This window comes from Taudactylus pleione, unplaced genomic scaffold, assembly GCF_031769625.1.
Source record: "Taudactylus pleione unplaced genomic scaffold, aTauple2 ptg000019l, whole genome shotgun sequence".
Lineage (NCBI taxonomy): Eukaryota > Metazoa > Chordata > Amphibia > Anura > Myobatrachidae > Taudactylus > Taudactylus pleione.
Window position 1 is genome coordinate 15,264,492 of NW_028284421.1, and position 18,259 is coordinate 15,282,750.

At 44.2% G+C, this 18,259-nt stretch overlaps 1 protein-coding gene across 1 annotated transcript in view; it reads right to left on the reverse strand.

The window, feature by feature from the left end:
• Window positions 1-3,864: 3,864 nt before the first annotated feature.
• GTF2A2 (general transcription factor IIA subunit 2) overlaps window positions 3,865-18,259 on the reverse strand; it is a 39,431-nt gene continuing 25,036 nt past the window's right edge. The window contains exons 3-4 of the mRNA XM_088445579.1: window positions 7,237-7,363; window positions 3,865-4,001 (exon numbers count right to left, since the gene is read on the reverse strand). Of these exons, the coding sequence (XP_088301705.1) occupies window positions 3,976-4,001; window positions 7,237-7,363 (153 nt within the window). The 3' untranslated portion in view covers window positions 3,865-3,975. The remainder of the gene's footprint in view (window positions 4,002-7,236; window positions 7,364-18,259) is intronic.

The window sequence follows — 18,259 nt, forward strand, 5'->3', positions numbered from 1 at the left end:
TTTATAGTAGTGGAGATTTTGCCCATAGTAACCAATCAGTTTCTAGCCATTATCTTCTAGAAGGTGCTAGATAAGTAGAATCTGATTGGTTGCTATGGGCAATATCTCCACTTCTATAAACCCACATGAAAATATACCCCTTAGAGTAACATTTTATTGAAAGTAACATGTGTGATACTGAAATACTTAATGAACATGGGTCAGGACTCTTCACCATAGGGGTGGATTTAATTACCTCTTCAAGGGTCATAGTATTGAATGGCTGGTCTAGAAGAAGAGCTGCCTCAATCAATCTAAAATTTAAATCATGGTTCTTCAGATTCTCCCTTTTAGAATCTACTTACAGAAAATGAAATGGTTAAAAGGTATGTAGAGGACATCCTTATGTAGCACTGGAATCTCTTCTACTTCAATGTCTTTCTTGAAGGATTTCATCCAGGACAGTCGGTCTTTCTTTGTCATTTTAATTATATTTACTAAAGGTTGATTTTGACTTCTATTTTTGAAAGATTTCAATCATTTTAATTTGATTTTGTGTTTCAGGGACTAAATCACACATTTACTAACAGATGACTTTAGACATCGTTTAAAAATGTAAAAAAATCATCTGCTACGGATTTTGTTTTTCAGGGTCTAAATCACACAATCAAATTAAAATCAATCAAAATAGACCTTTAGTAAATATATCCCTTGGTGTCTTTTAGGCTGTAATATTTATCTTCACGTGACTACTGCAACCTCCTCCTATTTAACCTGCCTCTCACCCATTTTTACCCTCTACAATTCATCCTAAATGCAATGGCAAGAGTGATCTTTCTCTCCCATCGTTCCTGATTGTCAGCACCACTATATAAATCAATAAACTGGCTCTTTATTTCCTCCAGGATTCAATTCAAGCTGCTCAACTTCCCCCATAATGCTCTCTACAGTGCCTCCCCTTCATATATCTAATCATGAGACACACTCCAAACTGATCTTTCCATTCTGCCTCTGATCTACACCTCTCCTCCCCTCGTATATTCTTTCCCCCACTGGTCCCTACTTATGGAACTCATTACCCCCTTGACTAGACACCCAACATTGAAACTTTCAAGCTTATTTCAAAACCCACCATTTCACTATAGCTCGTTACCACCACCTAAAACAACTACCTCTACCCACTTTACCTACCTCATCCACTCTTGCCCCATTAACTTGTATTGTCTCTTCTTTGCCCTGTCCCTCTAGAACAGGGGTCAGGGAACTTTACCTTTTACCCCAAAAGATATTTAGATAGGCCAACGTTACCCCCTTGATTTGAAAGGAAGGAAATACTATAGTAGTGCCCCCATAGTTATGCCCCTGTAGCAGTGCCCCCATAGTTATGCCCGTAGCAGTGCCCCCATAGTTATGCCCCTGTAGCAGTGCCGCTTGTACAAAAAAATGAAAAAGAAACTTACCTTAATCCCCGCTCCTGCATCCGCCGCCGCCGTCCTGTCCGCCCGGCCGCTCCTCAGAACTATGGGAGAGACGTCATGACTTCTCTCCCATAGTGCGCATGGAGAGAGCCGGAAGCTGGAGTTCAGAAGAGAACTCCAGCCTCCGGCTAACGCTGCGCTGCAGGGAAGGAGCAGAGTGCCCTCTGGTAATAACATCTCAGCGGGCATCCGGCTTAGAGCCTCCCTGCGGCGCCAGGCTGGAGGTCACAGACGCCGGGTGCACCCGGTGCCAGTGACCTCCATTCCAGGGGGTAATGGATGGACAGCCGGGCATGCAATGATTCATATGCATGCCCGGCTGTCCGTCCATTACCCCCAGGAATTTCCGTTTTACCCCAAATGGGGTAATTTACCCGTTCCCCCGACCACTGCTCTAGAAAGTAAGTTATCATGAGCATGGCCTTGTCTACTTTCAGACTCATAACTGCACCATATTGCCTACCTGTTCTTATGTTTTATAAATACCCAGTGACACTAGTCACCACCGTAGTTTTACTGCTCACCAGGGCAGTGAGTAGTTTATAGCTTACCAGCTCCCGCATGGACATTGGAACTGGAAACTTGACTTGGTCTTAATGTTCCAGACTAAAAAAAAATTTAAATGTTCATTAAAAAGAAAATAGTAGGAAAAAATTAAATAAAAATTCTTTAATAAAACATTTTTCCTTTGGGTAATCCTGGTATAGCTAATCACTTGCAAGGGAAAGCAACACAGGATTTTCCCGGTGAAGACTACTGCCAGTAAAGTTTAGCAGCAGTGGGGCGCTGTAATTTGGGCTTAAGTAATACCTTTAACAAATGGACACCTTGGACTAAATTTAAGTTGGCGTGTTTGTGTAAATTAGAACCCGCTCATGTCAAATTGCTAGCATTTACTAAAGGGTGTTTTTTATGTCTAAACATAATCCGCTATCGATCACCATCGGGTTAAAAATTACCAGCTGTGGCGTGTTCTATATGGTAGCAGTTTCTATTGAAACCACTGTGGATAAGAAGCTAGCCTATTAATATTCATTTAATGTTGCTTCTATAGAAACAATGGTCAACTGACAACTGACATCATAGAAACAGAACAGATGCTATTCTATTCATTTACTTGTACTACTCTTATTTGTTATAGAAAGCACCATTCAATTGATATCATAGACACAGACAGCTGGCTACTTTCACTTTGTGGGTTTGTGAGAAGGTTAGTGTTGGGTACACACTATGAGATGTGTTGTTAAATCAGTCAACACATGACATATTGCATAGTGCATCTGTTTGTGAACAGCGTTGTTCAGACATCTTCTCTATACACACAGACATATTGTGTCAGCCCTGCAGCACAGCCAATGGCGATATATATTGCAGATATGGGTACATCTGGTTATCTGTACAGCCGGATCCCCCAGGAACCGCCGACACTGACGTCACTACTGATTTCTGTGGTCAGCGTATTGGTAAGTGTGTATGCACAAAATTGTTTGTGCCTACTGCTTACCAAATAATTGCATCAGTCGACCGATCCATCGCTCAGGTGTGTACCCAGCATAAGTGGAGGACTGTTATAGAAAAGTAGTAGAAGATATAGGCTCAAACTGAAATCCGCATTAAGTGCCCTGATTGCGGGTGCCGCGAACGTGTTATCCCCTAGCTCTGGGAGCTTATCCCGGATCCCACAGGATAACGCGCGAGGAAAAAGGGGCTTGTAATTGAATAGTCTCAGGATTTAATTGCCCTATTCCCGGCACGGTAATTAACCGCGGAAATTAAATCCGGCCCACGGTGTGTGGGGAAAAGGCATGATATCTTTCATACAGAATATGGGCTCACATGGAGTTGAACATAATTTATGCCAAAAGGGAAGGCTTTTACCTAAAATTCATGTGTTACTTTGCCGTTCTGAAAAGCAACTTTTGCAGCTCTGCATGAGCCAATATATGTATAAACACAAGCCCTGCTTTAAAGATGGGATGAATGACAGGGCACACTTCAGCAGTCACTGGACGGATGGAGATTAAGATGACCTGAAAGTTGGGTCATATCAACATCAATAAGATGTGCACAAGTACACATCGTCTTACTCCACATAAAATAATGAGATTATTGTGCAAGTTCAAAGGCTATGTTACACACTGCTAACTTCTGTGTAAATTGAAACTACCAACCTTTGGCAGCCACAAAGTGCTCTAAAATTAATAAAAACAGTTCTCTTTTTCAGCACACATTTATTAAATAAAAGTTTATTAGACATATCCAAGGGAAAAAAAAAAAATGAAACACACACACAAGAGAGAGGCAACTTCACATTTGAATTAAAAAAAAAAGTTTTGATAGTGACCTGTGTGTACTAGGAAAGGGAGTAAGACTACCAAAATCTTGCAATCCTGTATGAATTTTGAAGTGTATAGCTCCTCTGGGCATGATCTCTGATTTAAATAAACAGTCTTGTCTATGGTTTCATGGGAAAGGTAGCAGACCAACAGAAACCACTGTAAGTAAGATCTTGGGTTGCTCACTCTGCAGTGTTTGAAGCAGTATCTGAGAAAACAGAACATTAGATTCATTATAGTATTTTTACATATTATAAGCAACAATATATTCTAGTTACAATATAAAATCTTTGGAAATATAAGGAAAGCACATTAAGATTAATTTAGTGTGAACTGCGAGAAACAGTAAGCATTCTGCATACGTTTTGTGCGTCAGAGTTCTACATCTACAAAGTGGTTTTAATACCTCTATGACCAGGCCCATTTTCACAATTTTGCAAGGCATTGCTTTCACCAGGAATCACTTTTTAAAAGTTCTCACCCAAAAATATTGTAGGGCACTAACGACCCCCAGAAGATGGCAGCATTGTAAAGAAAATGTTATACTTTTCCACATTCACAGCAATCCCAGAAAAAACAACATGGATTGCATCCAACTATGACCAGTATTTTATTAGCCGTGGTAATTTGACAAAGCTAATTGATCTGGCGGGGGCTATCCAATTAGCCCCGAAAGAAGGCACCTAACAGGGATTGTGTTTCACCTGCCTCAGGCAGTACAAATAAAACAAATCAAAATTAGCCTTGTTTTCGTTGCCGCGATCGCAAAAAATGTTTCAAAGTCCATGTGTGTTTTCGGAAGAACACAGGTCATTTTGCGTGCTGAAAAATAAAGGAAAAAAAAAAAAAAAAAGACACTAATTGGATAGCCCGATAATGATCATAGGGGAAAAATCGTGTTACGAGCCAGTTTTTTTATTAGAGAAAACGTTACGTGGCTAATAGGATACCAGCCTTAATGTGAACTTTGACACTGTATGAGTTAATAATTATTTCAAACTTTTAAACCACAGATGATCTATAAGACTCCAACTGAGTATGCCCCTTTTCTTAATTATTAATAGGCCCAAACTAGATCTATTAGAAACTACAAGCAGCTATTATTAGATCCAAGTCAGCATGGATTTAAAAGTAATGCCTTACATGAGGGGGCGGGAGATATACCTAACTTAGCTATCCCAAGCAATGGTCCAGACCTCATGATGTGAAGTACCAGAATCACTGGGACTTCATGATACGATACAGCAGTGGTCAGGGAACAGGGATAAATTACCCCACATGGGGTAAAAATGAAATTCCTGGAGGGTAATGGACGGACAGCCGGGCATGCATATGAATCATTCTATAATATGGAGGCTGGAGTTCTCCTCTGAACGACAGCTTCCGACTCTCTCCATGAGTACTATAGGAGAAACGTCATGACGTCTCTCCCATAGTTCCGAGGAGCAGCCGGGCGGACAGAACGGCGGCGGGTGCAGGAGCGGGGATTAAGGTAAGTGTTTTTTTGTACAAGCGGCACTATATGGGGGCACTACTACAGGGGCATTATATGGGGGGCACTACTACAGGGGCATTATATGGGGCACAACTATGCGGGCACTACTACAGGGGCATTATATGGGGGGCACTACTACAGGGGCATTATATGGGGCACAACTATGCGGGCACTACTACGGGGGCACTACTACCGGGGCATTATATGGGGCGCACAGGGGCATTATATGGGGGGCATTATATGGGGGGCACTACTACAGGGGCATTATATGGGGGGCACTACTACAGGGGCACAACTATGTGGGCACTACTACAGGGGCATTATATGGGGCGCACTACTACAGGGGCATTATATGGGGGGCACTACTACAGGGGCATTATATGGGGGGCACTACTACAGGGGCATTATATGGGGGGCACTACTACAGGGGCATTATATGGGGGGCACTACTACAGGGGCATTATATGGGGGGCACTACTACAGGGGCATTATATGGGGGGCATTACTACAGGGGCATTATATGGGGGGCATTACTACAGGGGCATTATATGGGGGGCACTACTACAGGGGCATTATATGGGGGGCACTACTACAGGGGCATTATATGGGGGGCACTACTACAGGGGCATTATATGGGGGCACTACCACAGGGGCATACTATGGGGGCACTACTACCGGGGACATTATATGGGGGCACTACTATACGATTTCCTTCCTTTCAAATCAAGGGGGTAACATCAGCGTATCTAAATATATTTTGGGGTAAAAGGTAAAAAAGTTCCCTGACCCCTGCGATACAGCAACAATCTGGAGCCACGGCATTGTAGTGTTCACTCTAGCTCCGGCAGCAGGCAGGGTGCCGGAGCTAGAGAGGGCAACTTTGTGTGAGCGGGCGAAAAGGGGGCGTGGCCATAAAAGGGGGCGTGTCTATAAGACGCATCCCCTTTTTCATCATACTTGGGGGCGTGCCCGGCACTTACGGACATGCCGGGCAGCCCCCAAGCGCTGCAAACAGGGAGAATAGATGCCGGGCTCATGCGTCCGGCGTCTATTCTCCGGCGGTGACCGGGTCACCGCACATTTCTCCACCCACGGGACACTGCGTCCGGCGGGTGAAGACTGCACCCGCAGCCTGTGAGGGCAGGGTGCTTTTTGCCCTCCAGATGGAGGGCAGGGTGCCGCACCCTGCTAAAACAGCCTAGCGGGAACGCTAGCATTGTATAAGTGCAGTTTGGTACCCGAAACCAAACAAAAAATATTCTAGGCCCAGTGGGTGTTGTATATGTTGACATGTTCAGGATGTCAAAAATTAACATATTGACATAATGTTGACATTGTGAATGTCTACAGTAACAATGCTGACACTGCTATTTCGGCCTAAAACTAATCCGGACTGTAGCCTAACCATAACTGCATGTTAATATTATGACTGTTGACATTCATAACATTTGAAAAATAATGACAGTATGTCGGTGTCAGTCTGTACATGTCGACATTATGATTGTCGACATTCTGACTGGAAGCTTTATATGATCCCTGCACCTTCTGGCTGTGGTTATGGTGGCTGTTCTTAAAGTATGCATGACCCATTGGCACAAAGCGGATTTAGATCACTGCCCATGGTAGATACAGAATTGGCAGAGAAGGGTACCAGATTGGTACATTGAAGCAGAATTATATTCATTTTTTTTGTAATTAAAGACAATGATGAAATCCAGGTAATAAATTCAACTACTTTCCCTCCACATATAAAAATTGTAACTTTAGTGTATATATAAATGTTTCTTTGGATTTGCAAAAAAACACACTGCAATGTCATTTTGTATGCAGCATTTGAAGTGATCCTCAACATAAAATAAAAAAAGTGCACAACGCTATTCAGAAATAATTTCAGTTTTAAAATGTAAACATGGTGCATTCACATCTAAAAACTAGTAAAGGATCTTACTTTTTCCGTCGCAAGCTACAATTTTTACTTTATCCACCTTCACCAAATCGGTCACCTCTCTGAACTCCACATCATTGAGAACAAAGGTCCAGACATTATCACAAAACCGGTATGTATTTAATGATCCCTGAAAAAATAGGCGGCAGTTAGACACTGAAATTTTTCATATGAATTAACAGATTTCATGGTCAGATCTGAAAATGTAAGGTAACACACACTACCAGGGCAGTGTTCTCCCCAGGTGGTTTGCCCAGCAAAATGTCCCTGCTGTCCAGCACCGTGACACGACCAAAAGTCACGCTGCACTCTTAGCAGTGGTGCAGCGCAACTTACTGGCCGCGTCACAGTGCAGCTCGCTGCTTGGAGCTGCCCGTCAGAAGGAGATGCCGACCACCTCCTCCTAGTCGACTCACCCTGTTGAAGCCACCCTTCCACCTCAACCCTGGCCCACCCTGCATTGAAGGCAAGCATTACAGACTCCCACTCTCCTACTCTGACAGCCAAACAGTTAGCAAGATGCCGGATGGGCAGGTTAGGGGCAAAAAGTGCACGGTGGGCTGCTGCTTACATGCTGTGATGTGGACTCAGAGAAAAGAGAATCAACGGTAAGTACCAAAATCCTCCTCATTGGGGACACTCTTGCCCATTAGAATTTACAAAAACTGCCCCTTAAGGTATGCTCAGCCGTGGCTGAACTCAATACTTCTTGTCCAAAGGAAGCATTCCTGGATGCAAAGTCATGAAGTCTATAAAATCTGGTGAATGTATGAACCAGTGACCATGTCAGTGGCAAACGAGGGATTTTTAAGGGGGGGGGGGGGGGGTTTCCACACACACATTATATATATATATATATATATATATATATATACACATATATACATATATATATATATATATATACATACATACACACATATACATACATACATATATACATAGCAATTCATACACACACATAACTCATAAGTATACTTACACACAGCATACATGCATAAATACATGCATACATACGCATACAAGAATACTTGCACACATATATACATATACATATATACAGTTACACACAGCATACATTCATACATAAATACACACAGCACATATAAACACACACACACATGCATACTTATGCACAGCAAACACATATACACACACACACACACAAACATCATTATACTTACCGAGGACTGAGGAGAGGGGGGGAGGAGGCGGGTCACCGCCGGAGTCCATGTGAGTGGAGTTCCTGCTGCTTGGCATGCGTAACAGCTCCTTCCCGGCGATCTCCTCCTGAAGACCAGGGACTTGGATCTGAGCCAGGCCCAGAGCAGCTGCACCAGGACGACGACCACAGCGTTGAAGATGGCCTTTACGGCACCTGACCACCCACACAGCATGACTGAAAACACTGGGAGATAAGCGGCTGCTCCACCCCCTACTGCTGCCGCACCAACACGCCCCCTCACAGCTGGCCAGTCACAGCACAGCAGGGACGGACAGTGACACACAACAGCGCTACCTGCCCAGCGCCCGCTGCACGTGTATCCTGTATCCTTTACAGAGAGCTCTGCCAACCAGAGCTCTGTTTGTGGATCCGCGGCAGCTCCATTGAGCCCGCAGTCAGTGCAGAGACGGAGACAGTGCTGTCTCCGTCTCTAAAAAAAAATGATTTGGTCCGTCAGGGGCGGTTTCTGGGTACTCAGAAACCCCCCCTGCGTGCGCTACTGCATGTAGCAAGAGGAATGATCTTAGATCCTAGCTGGGATAAATCATTCAGCTCCTTCATACGCCTGCTGAATTGTGGCCCTAGTCTGTTTGGATGCTGCCCATTTCTTTTCTTAGCATTATAAATAACACTATCAGTTTTCTTATACTGGTTGTCCTCTCCAGATAAACTTAGCATTTTTACAATTGTCTAATAGAGATAGGTGACCCTGATCAGTTTTGTTTGATTTAGCTAAAGATGGCAATACAAGTTTCTAATTAAGATGAAACTTCGGCACCATTTTAGATTAAAAAGGTAGTATACATAATATCTCTCTAAAGCAGTGGAGGCCTATAAGATAAGGCTCCTAATTCTTAAGCTGATGAAAGGATATAAGAAAAAATTACTTTCAAGTTACCCACTTGAGGTCTATCTCTTGCACAGGTTCAAAGGGTTGTAACTGAAGTGCTGACAGCACAAGATTATGTCCCAAGGTTCTATGGGATGCCTATATTGTGGTTGTATATGTAATACACCTGAATGCCAACTTGAGGCATACATGAAGAAAGGAAAGAACTCTTAGCATAGATAAAGAGGAATAAGCTCCTCCATATAACAATATGCCATATAATGCCTCCAGACTCTACGATAAGTGTCTGAAGATACCTTCTTTCTGGCTTTACTCATAGGGGTAAATTTACTAAAGTGAGTATTTAGAAGTAGAGATGTTGCCCAGAGCAACCAATTAGATTCTACTTAACAGTTAACTAGCTTCTTCTAGAAGAGAATAGTGATAAACTGATTGGTTGCTATGGGCAACATCTCCACTTCTAAATGCATGCAGGTCTGACGGGCGATAGAGTCAGTGGGAGTCATGCTGCCTAATGCAGCATGGCCCCGTTGCCCCTCCCAGGTCCCATCGCTAATGAAGATGGTACACACTAGACATTAGCTGATTCAAAGAAATATAAGCAACAGCTTAATACAATTTCTTGAGTGAAGAAAATATCACTCACAAAATCCTCTCCATTGTAGTGTCCAAGAAGGGTTTTCTGAGGACCCCCAAGTTCCTGGCCTGGTCCATCTTAGTCGCACAAAAATTAGACTGTTTGCATAACAGTTCGCTATAGAATGGGGCAATAGCAGGGCCCTTTACAACCTGAAGCAGCTCGCCATATCTTTGCTTGCACAACAAGCATGCAAGTAATTTAGTATTGCAACATGTGCAAAAAAATGCAAACCAAATTTCCATTCTCCAGTAGCTTTACACAGCATACATAAAGAGAAAATACATAAATATCTGAAAAGAAAAAAATAAAGTTTGTCAAATACTTATCCCAGGCTTCCAGCCACGAGGAGTCCCTGACAAGTGTTTCACAGCAGTGATCAGTAGATCCTCTGCTCAGGTGCTGGACTGTAAAGGTGCGTACACATGGTACGATATCTATGAACGATAACGTCCATTTTTATGCAGTGAAAAACCAACGATGCGCGTTCCCGCATGAACGATAACGATATCTATGATCGTCCATACATGCAGGCCAATTTGCATGATATTGTCAACTTTGCCTGTTCAGAGATATGGCAGGATGACTTCACCGAAAGATCTCTTTGAAATATATCTTTCAAGTCGTTGGTGGTACAGATTGTACCGTGTTTATGCAGCTTTACAGTACTGTAACTCCTCCAAGCTGTCTGATGATCTGCCTTGCCACAGTGCGTTCGCAGTTTGGTTAAAATGTAGGAACTCTCTTATGGTGAGAGAGGAGGCCTGAGAGGTCTGGTCTGGATACACTTCCTGCTAACAACCAAAGTCCTTTGTAATTGCTGACAGCTGTGTTTAACAGAGCACGTGAGCACCTGCTCTTCCAGTGCTGCTCTCTGTATGCCCAACTTGGAGTCTTTCACTGCTAGCGCCAGCTTGCTATTGACCCTCTGCTGTCGGCCATGCGCACTTTGACAGGTCCTGTTTAGCAGGCTGCCAACGCCTGCAGCCACTTAACAGGTACCTTCACATGTGCGGACCTACCTTCCTGCTGCAGTGCGCTCTCCGGCACTCATGGCTCAGCATGCAGGCCCTGCCATTCTGCCACCTCCAAAAGGAAACTATCTGCCTACAGAAACGGCCCCTGCAAACCTCGGCCCTCCCCTTCCACGTTACCAATGCTTCCGAAAGTCCCAGAGGGCTGCAGTTACGGCCGAATATACATATACACACAGTTTATATTCTCTAAAAATAGAGACAGACCAGCACTCCATCATAATATGCAAAAAAGTTAAGCAGCTTTAATGTGCCTTTTAAAAAAAGCCAGAAAAAAACATCAATAAACAGCTCAATTGTAAATGAGTGATATTTAGCGTCAGACAGAGAACCGTGCGCCTGAGCATATCTGTAGGCAATGCTGTACCCCTTTCTTTCTGTCTCTATTTTTGGAGATTATAACCACATGTCTAACATCTGACCTGGCACTATTTTTGAAGTGGGTGCGGTATATAATTTATTTATATTTTAGGGGTGAGCGGGCTCGGATTTCTGAAATCCGAACCCCCCCGATCCGAGTCAGGCTAGACTTTTCCTGCCTGACTCGGATCTGAAATCGAGGCAAAATGTCATCATCCCGCCTTCTGGGTCTCGTGGGTTTTGGATCCTATATAAAAGGTACCCGCGTTGGCGCCATTTTCTCACTCGGCTGTGGACAGTGAAGAGGGAGGGTGGGAGTTAGGGCTGGCTGGGCTGTGTAGTGCGGTGCTGTGTAGTGTAGTGCTGCTGTTGTCCATAGGGGCTGTGTCCACTCCTCCAAAGTCCATAGGGGCTGGCTGGACTGTGTTGTGCAGTCAGTTGTCCATAGGGGCTGTGTCCACTCCAAAGTCCTGTGCAGTGTCCCTGTCCTAAAGGGGTGCTGTAGTGTTGTCCAGGGGGTTCTCTGTCCATCAGGGGTGCTCCCCCCAAGTGCAAAAAAATATTTTTTTTTCTGTGTTTGTGAATTGTGTGCGCAGTAGCCGCATGTGCATCAACAAAGTAGCGCCAAGCGTGCGCCTGTGTCATAAGTAAAGGGCCGGCTGGCTCGTCTGTTAAAGGGTGGTGTAACTCCCAAAATGCAGTCCAAACAAAATAATTTTTTTTTTTCTGTGTTTGTGAATTGTCTGCACTGTACGTGCATCCTCAAAGCAGTAGCGCCAAGTGTCCGTCTGTGTGTTAAAGGGTGGTGTAACCCTCAAAGTGCGCACCACAAAAAATAAAAAATTCTTTTTTTTCTGTCTTTGTGAATTGTGTGCACTGTAGCTGCACGTGAATCAATAAAGGAGCAGCGCCAAGCGTGCGCCTGTGTCCCATAAGTAAAGAGCTGGCTGGCTCATTTCTTAAAGGGTGGTGTAACCCACAAAGTGCAGTAGTCTCCAACAAAAATAAAAAATTATTTTCTGTGTTTGTGTGCGCCTTAGCCGCACTTATATATCAATATAACATAAATGGAGGACCAAACTTTCTCCGATAAAAATAAAATAGGGAAAGATCAAGAACCACTTCCTCCTAGTGCTGAAGCTGCTGCCACTAGTCATGACATAGATGATAACATGCCATCAACGTCGTCTGCCAAGGCCAATGCCCAATGTCATAGTAGAGGGCACATACAATCCCAAATGACAAAGTTCAGGAAAATGACCTTGAAAAACACATTTAAGTCATCTGAGGAGAAACGTAAACTTGCCAATATGCCATTTACGACACGGAGTGGCAAGGAACTGCTAAGATCTTTCCCTATGTTCATGACTAGTGGTTCAGCTTCACATGACGATGGAAGCCCTCCTCCCGCTAAAAAAAATCAAACGAGTTAAGCTGGCAAAAGCACAGCGAAGAACTGTGCGTTCTAAGAAGATATCACAAATCCCCAAGGAAAGTCCAAGTGTGGTGGCGGTTGCGATGCCTGACCTTCCCAGCACTGGACGGGAAGAGGTGGCTCTTTCCACCATTTGCACGCCCCCTGCAAGTGCTGAAAGGAGCACTCACAGTCCACTTGCTGATATGCAAATTGAAGATGTCACTGTTGAAGTACAACAGGATGAGGATACTGGTGTAGCTGGCGCTGAGGAGGAAGTTGGCGAGGAGGATTCTGATGGTGATGTGGTTTGTTTAAATCAGGCTCCGAGGGAGACAGTTGTTGTCCGTGGGATGAAAAAGCCCATCACTGTCATGCCTGGGCAGAAGACCAAACATTCCACCTCTTTGGTCTGGCAATATTTCTATCCAAATCCGGACAACAACTGTCTTGCCATATGTACCATATGTAAAGGTGAAATAAGTAGGGGTAGGGACGTTAACCACCTAGGAACATCCTCCCTTATACGGCACCTAAAGCGCGTTCATAATAAGTTACTGTCAAGTTCAGAAACTTTGGCTAAGACCGTAAGCAGTCCAGGGACACCTAAATCCCGTTGTATCCTAGCGCCTGCAAACCACACCATCAACTCCCTCCTCGTCAATTTCCTCCTTAGTCAAGATCGGAAGTAGTCCTGCAGGCCATGTCACTGGTATGACTGACTCTCCTATCCGGGATTCCTCCGGAGGATCCTGCATTGCTACGCCTACTGCTGCCGCTGCTGGGAGTCGTTCATCATCCCAGAGAGGAAGTAGGAACACCACTACTTTTACTAAACAATTGACCCTCCAACAGTTCTTAGCGAGGTGGATGAAGTACGACAGCAGTCATCCTGAAGCAAAACGTATAACTGAGGCCTTGACTGCTATGTTGGTGTTAGACGTGCGTCCGGTATCCGCCATTAGTGCAGTGGGATTTAGACAATTGAAGGAGGTAGTGTGTCCCCGGTTCCAAATCCCATCTAGATTCCACTTCACTAGGCAGGCGATACCGAGACTGTACAGAAACATCAGAAAAAGTGTCCTCAGTGTCCTGAAAAATGTGGTTGTACCCAATGTCCACTTAACCACGGACATGTGGACAAGTGGAACAGGGCAGACTAAGGACTATATGACTGTGACAGCCCACTGGGTAGATGTATCACCTTACGCAGCAACAGCAGCAGCGTCACCAGTAGCAGCATCTCAGAAACGCCAGCTCGTTCCAAGGCAGGCTACGCTGTGTATCACCGGTTTCAGTAAGAGGCACACCGCCGACAACCTCTTAGAGAAACTGAGGGAAATCATCGCCCAGTGACTTACCCCACTTAGACTCTCCTGGGGATTTGTGATATCTGACAACGCCACCAATATTGTGCGGGCATTACATCTGGGCAAATTCCAGCACGTCCTATGTTTTGCTCACACAATAAACTTGGTAGTGCAGAATTTTCTGAAAAGCGACAGGGGCGTGCAGGAGACGCTTTGGGTGGCCCGAAAAATTTCTGGCCACTTTCGCCATTCAGCGACTGCGTGCCGAAGACTGGAGCGCCAGCAAACACTCTTGAACCTGCGCCATCACCTGAAGCAAGAGGTTGTGACGCGGTGGAACTCAACCCTCTATATGCTTCAGAGGATGGAGGAGCAGCAAAAGGCCATTCAAGCCTATACATCCACCTATGACATAGGCAAAGGAGGGGGTATGCACCTGACTCAAGCGCAGTGGAGAATGATTTCCGTGTTGTGCAAGGTTCTCCAGCCCTTTCGAACTTGCCACACGTGAAGTCAGTTCAGACACTGCCAGCTTAAGTCAGGTCATTCCCCTCATCAGGCTTTTGCCGAAGCAGCTGGAGAAAGTGAAGGAGGAGCTAAGATGGAGCGATTCCGCTCGGCATGTGGGACTTGTGGCTGAAGCCCTTCATTCGCTTTGCCAGGATTCCAGGGTGGTCAATCTGTTGAAATCAGACCACTACATTTTGGCCACCGTGCTCGATCCTAGGTTTAAAGCCTATGTGGTGTCTCTCTTTCCGGCCGACACAAGCCTGTAGAGGTGCAAAGACCTGCTGGTGAACACACTATCAGCTGAAGTGGAACGTGACACGTCAACAGCTCCTTCTTCATTTTCTCCCGCAACTGGGGCTGCCAGGAAAAAACTCAGGTATCCTAAGCAACCCGCTGGCGGTGATGCAGGGCAGGCAGGACCAAGTTTGGACATCTGGTCCGGACTGAAGGACCTGGCAACAATTTCTGACATGTCTACTGTCACTGCATATGATACGGTCACCATTGACAGAATGGTGGAGGATTACATCGGTGACAGCATCCAAGTAGGCATGTCAGACAGTCCGTACCTGTACTGGCAGGAAAAAAGAGGCAATTTGGAGGCCCCTGTACAAACTGGCTCTATTTTACCTGAGTTGCCCCCCCTCCAGTGTGTACTCCGAAAGAGTGTTTAGTGCAGCCGGGAACCTTGCCAGCGAAGGGCGTAGGAGGTTGCTTCCACAAAATGTGGAGAAGATGATGTTCATAAAAATGAATTATCAACTCTTCCAGGGAGACCAGCCTCCAGAACGTACAGAGGGACCTGTGGTGGTGGATTCCAGCAGGGACGAATTAATACTCTGAGGATGAGGATGTACACAACACTGAAGAGGGTGAGGAATCGGTGGATGAGGACGACATCTTGCCTCCGTAGAGCCAGTTTGTGCAGGGACGGATTAATTGCCAGCTTGTTTTGTGTGGGCCCAAACGAACCAATCATTTCAGCCGCAGTCGTGTGGCAGACCCTGGCGCTGAAATGATTGGTTTGTTAAAGTGTGCATGTCCTGTTTATACAACATAAGGGTGGGTGGGCCCAAGGACAATGCCATCTTGCACCTCTTTTTTTTCTTTGCATTATGTACTGTTTGGGGCCTAGTTTTTCAAACTGCCATCCTGTCTGCCACTGCAGTGTCACTCCTAGATGTGCCATGTGTTTGTGCCGCCCACTCGTATCTCTTAGCATAGTCATCCAGCTACCTCGGTGCAACCTTTTGGACATAAAAACACTATTGTGAGGTGTTCAGAAAAGACTGGAAATTAAGGTCATTGAGGTTAATAATAGCATAGGATCAGAAAACCCCACAAATTTTGTGATTTTAGCTGTTTTTATGCTTTTTAAAAAAAAAATAAAAATACAGATCCAAAACTGGTGCACACCCCTAATAAAAAAAAAATATTATATATATATATATATATATATATATATATATATATATATATATATATATATATATATATATAAATAAAAATAAAAGTATGGTGAATCCGGCACTCACTACAATGAAGGTAAGCTCACCCCGTTGCCTTCCGCTAACCGTGCAGTATCACTGCACGGACCAACAGCACTCCAAGAGACGGCGGCACTCAGGGATTTGTAATAACAACACACACGAAATAGCAGTCTTTTCTACATCAACGTTTCAATGCATAGGCATTTTCATCATGAATGAAAATGCCTATGCATTGAAACGTTGATGTAGAAAAGACTGCTATTTCGTGTGTGTTGTTATTACAAATCCCTGAGTGCCACCGTCTCTTGGAGTGCTATATATATATATATATATATATATATATATATATATATATATATACACACACACACAGTGTTCACTCTAGCTCCGGCGCGAGGCAGGGCGCCGGAGCTAGAGAGGGCACGTTCGTGTGCGCGCTGAAGGCACGCGTCCGAGACGGGGGCGTGTCTATAAGACGCGTCCCCTTTTCGTCACTCTTGGGGGCGTGCCCGGCACTTACGGACACGCCGGGCAGCCCCCAAACCCTGCAGACAGGGAGAATAGATGCCGGGCGCATGCGCCCGGCGTCTATTCTCCGGCGGTGACCGGGTCACCGCACATTTTTTCACTCGCGGGACACTGCGACCCGCGGGTGAAGACAGTTCCCGCAGGCTGTTAGGGCAGGGCGCTTTTTGCCTTCCAGAAAGAGGGCAGGGCGCCGCACCCCGCTAAAACAGCCTAGGGGGAACGCTATATACATATACACACACACACACACACACACACATCCACACAGTATGTAAACTAGTGCTAACCTACTTATTCAGCACCCTAAACTGAGGAGGGAGTTGGTGTACAGCTTATAAAGCCTAAAAAGGTAACCTATTGAGTGCTAGGTAGTCAACCCTCATTGCACCGCATGGTCAAGATTATCCCCCAGATCGAGAAATATGGTAAGTAAGATGGCAGGACAGTATTAGAAGGTTGTTAGTGGCTATAATAAAGTTTTACATATTTTAAAAATGGTAATAAAATTATATTCAACAAGTGTTTTTTAGCCCATTATTAAAGTTTTTGCAGTATTTTGGGGGTACAGAAATATGCCCGTAAAGTGAATCTTCAGTGTTTTTATAGAATTTTGCAAAATGATGGAAAAAAGCATTTAGCTCCCATCTGCAAGTTTAAAAATCACTTTCCCATCAATACAACAACTTGAGGTACATCATTTAAGCAATTTATGAGCTTTTTAGAGAAAAATCGCCTGACAACTGACATCTTTATTGGCCAAATCATACTATTTAAGTCCCTCGAAGTGCATGATTATTCATTGGGAGCGGTGTACTAGAGGTTCCACCCTATTGGTAACTTAGATTTTTTTACCTTCAATCATATTGTTGACTACCTTAATTATAGTGTAATCATAATTAAATCTATACTCTTAAAGTCCTTTATTTTATAATTACAGAAGTTGATGTATAAATAGATGATATATTAACGACTCACACAAGACAACTACAACCAGATGTATACAGGCAAATTGTAATACATATATTAATATACACAGGTAAAAAGATTTCTATGCACTGAAAAATTACACTATGTAATATATTTTCATTGAAGTCATTTGTATGCAACGTATTTATTTCACAGATCCAAAATGGGTTGGGTATGATATCCTGAAGGTCAAAATAACGGCAGTCAAATTACCGGCAGAGAAGGTCTAAGTCCTGGTAACTATAATTCTGACACGAACTAAATACTGACAGAATCAACATACTGAAAGTCATTAGCTAGAAATTGACAAAATTCTGAAAATCAAAATACCGAAAGGTCACTATATCGACATGGACACAATCAAGAAACGTTCAAAGTCCCGACATTCAAATTCCGACAATGGCCCATATTCAATTAGCAGAGAAAAGTCAGAATCCGCGAAAAAGTATTGCGGATGACGTCATTTTGGCAGGTGGAAACTTTCGCCGTATTCAATTGCAAAGACTTTTCGTGTACGCGGAAAGTCAATGCAATGTAATAGGCAAAAATAGCAGGCGGGAAAAAAGTGCAGAATTGCGGTTTTGGGGTGCAAATTTCAGGAAACCCCCTGCACCCTTGGGACAGTCCCCTAAAGATAAACTGTCAAAAAAACACTATAGAACACCCCAAAAAAGGACTTTCATTTTGGGGGCGAAAAAGATC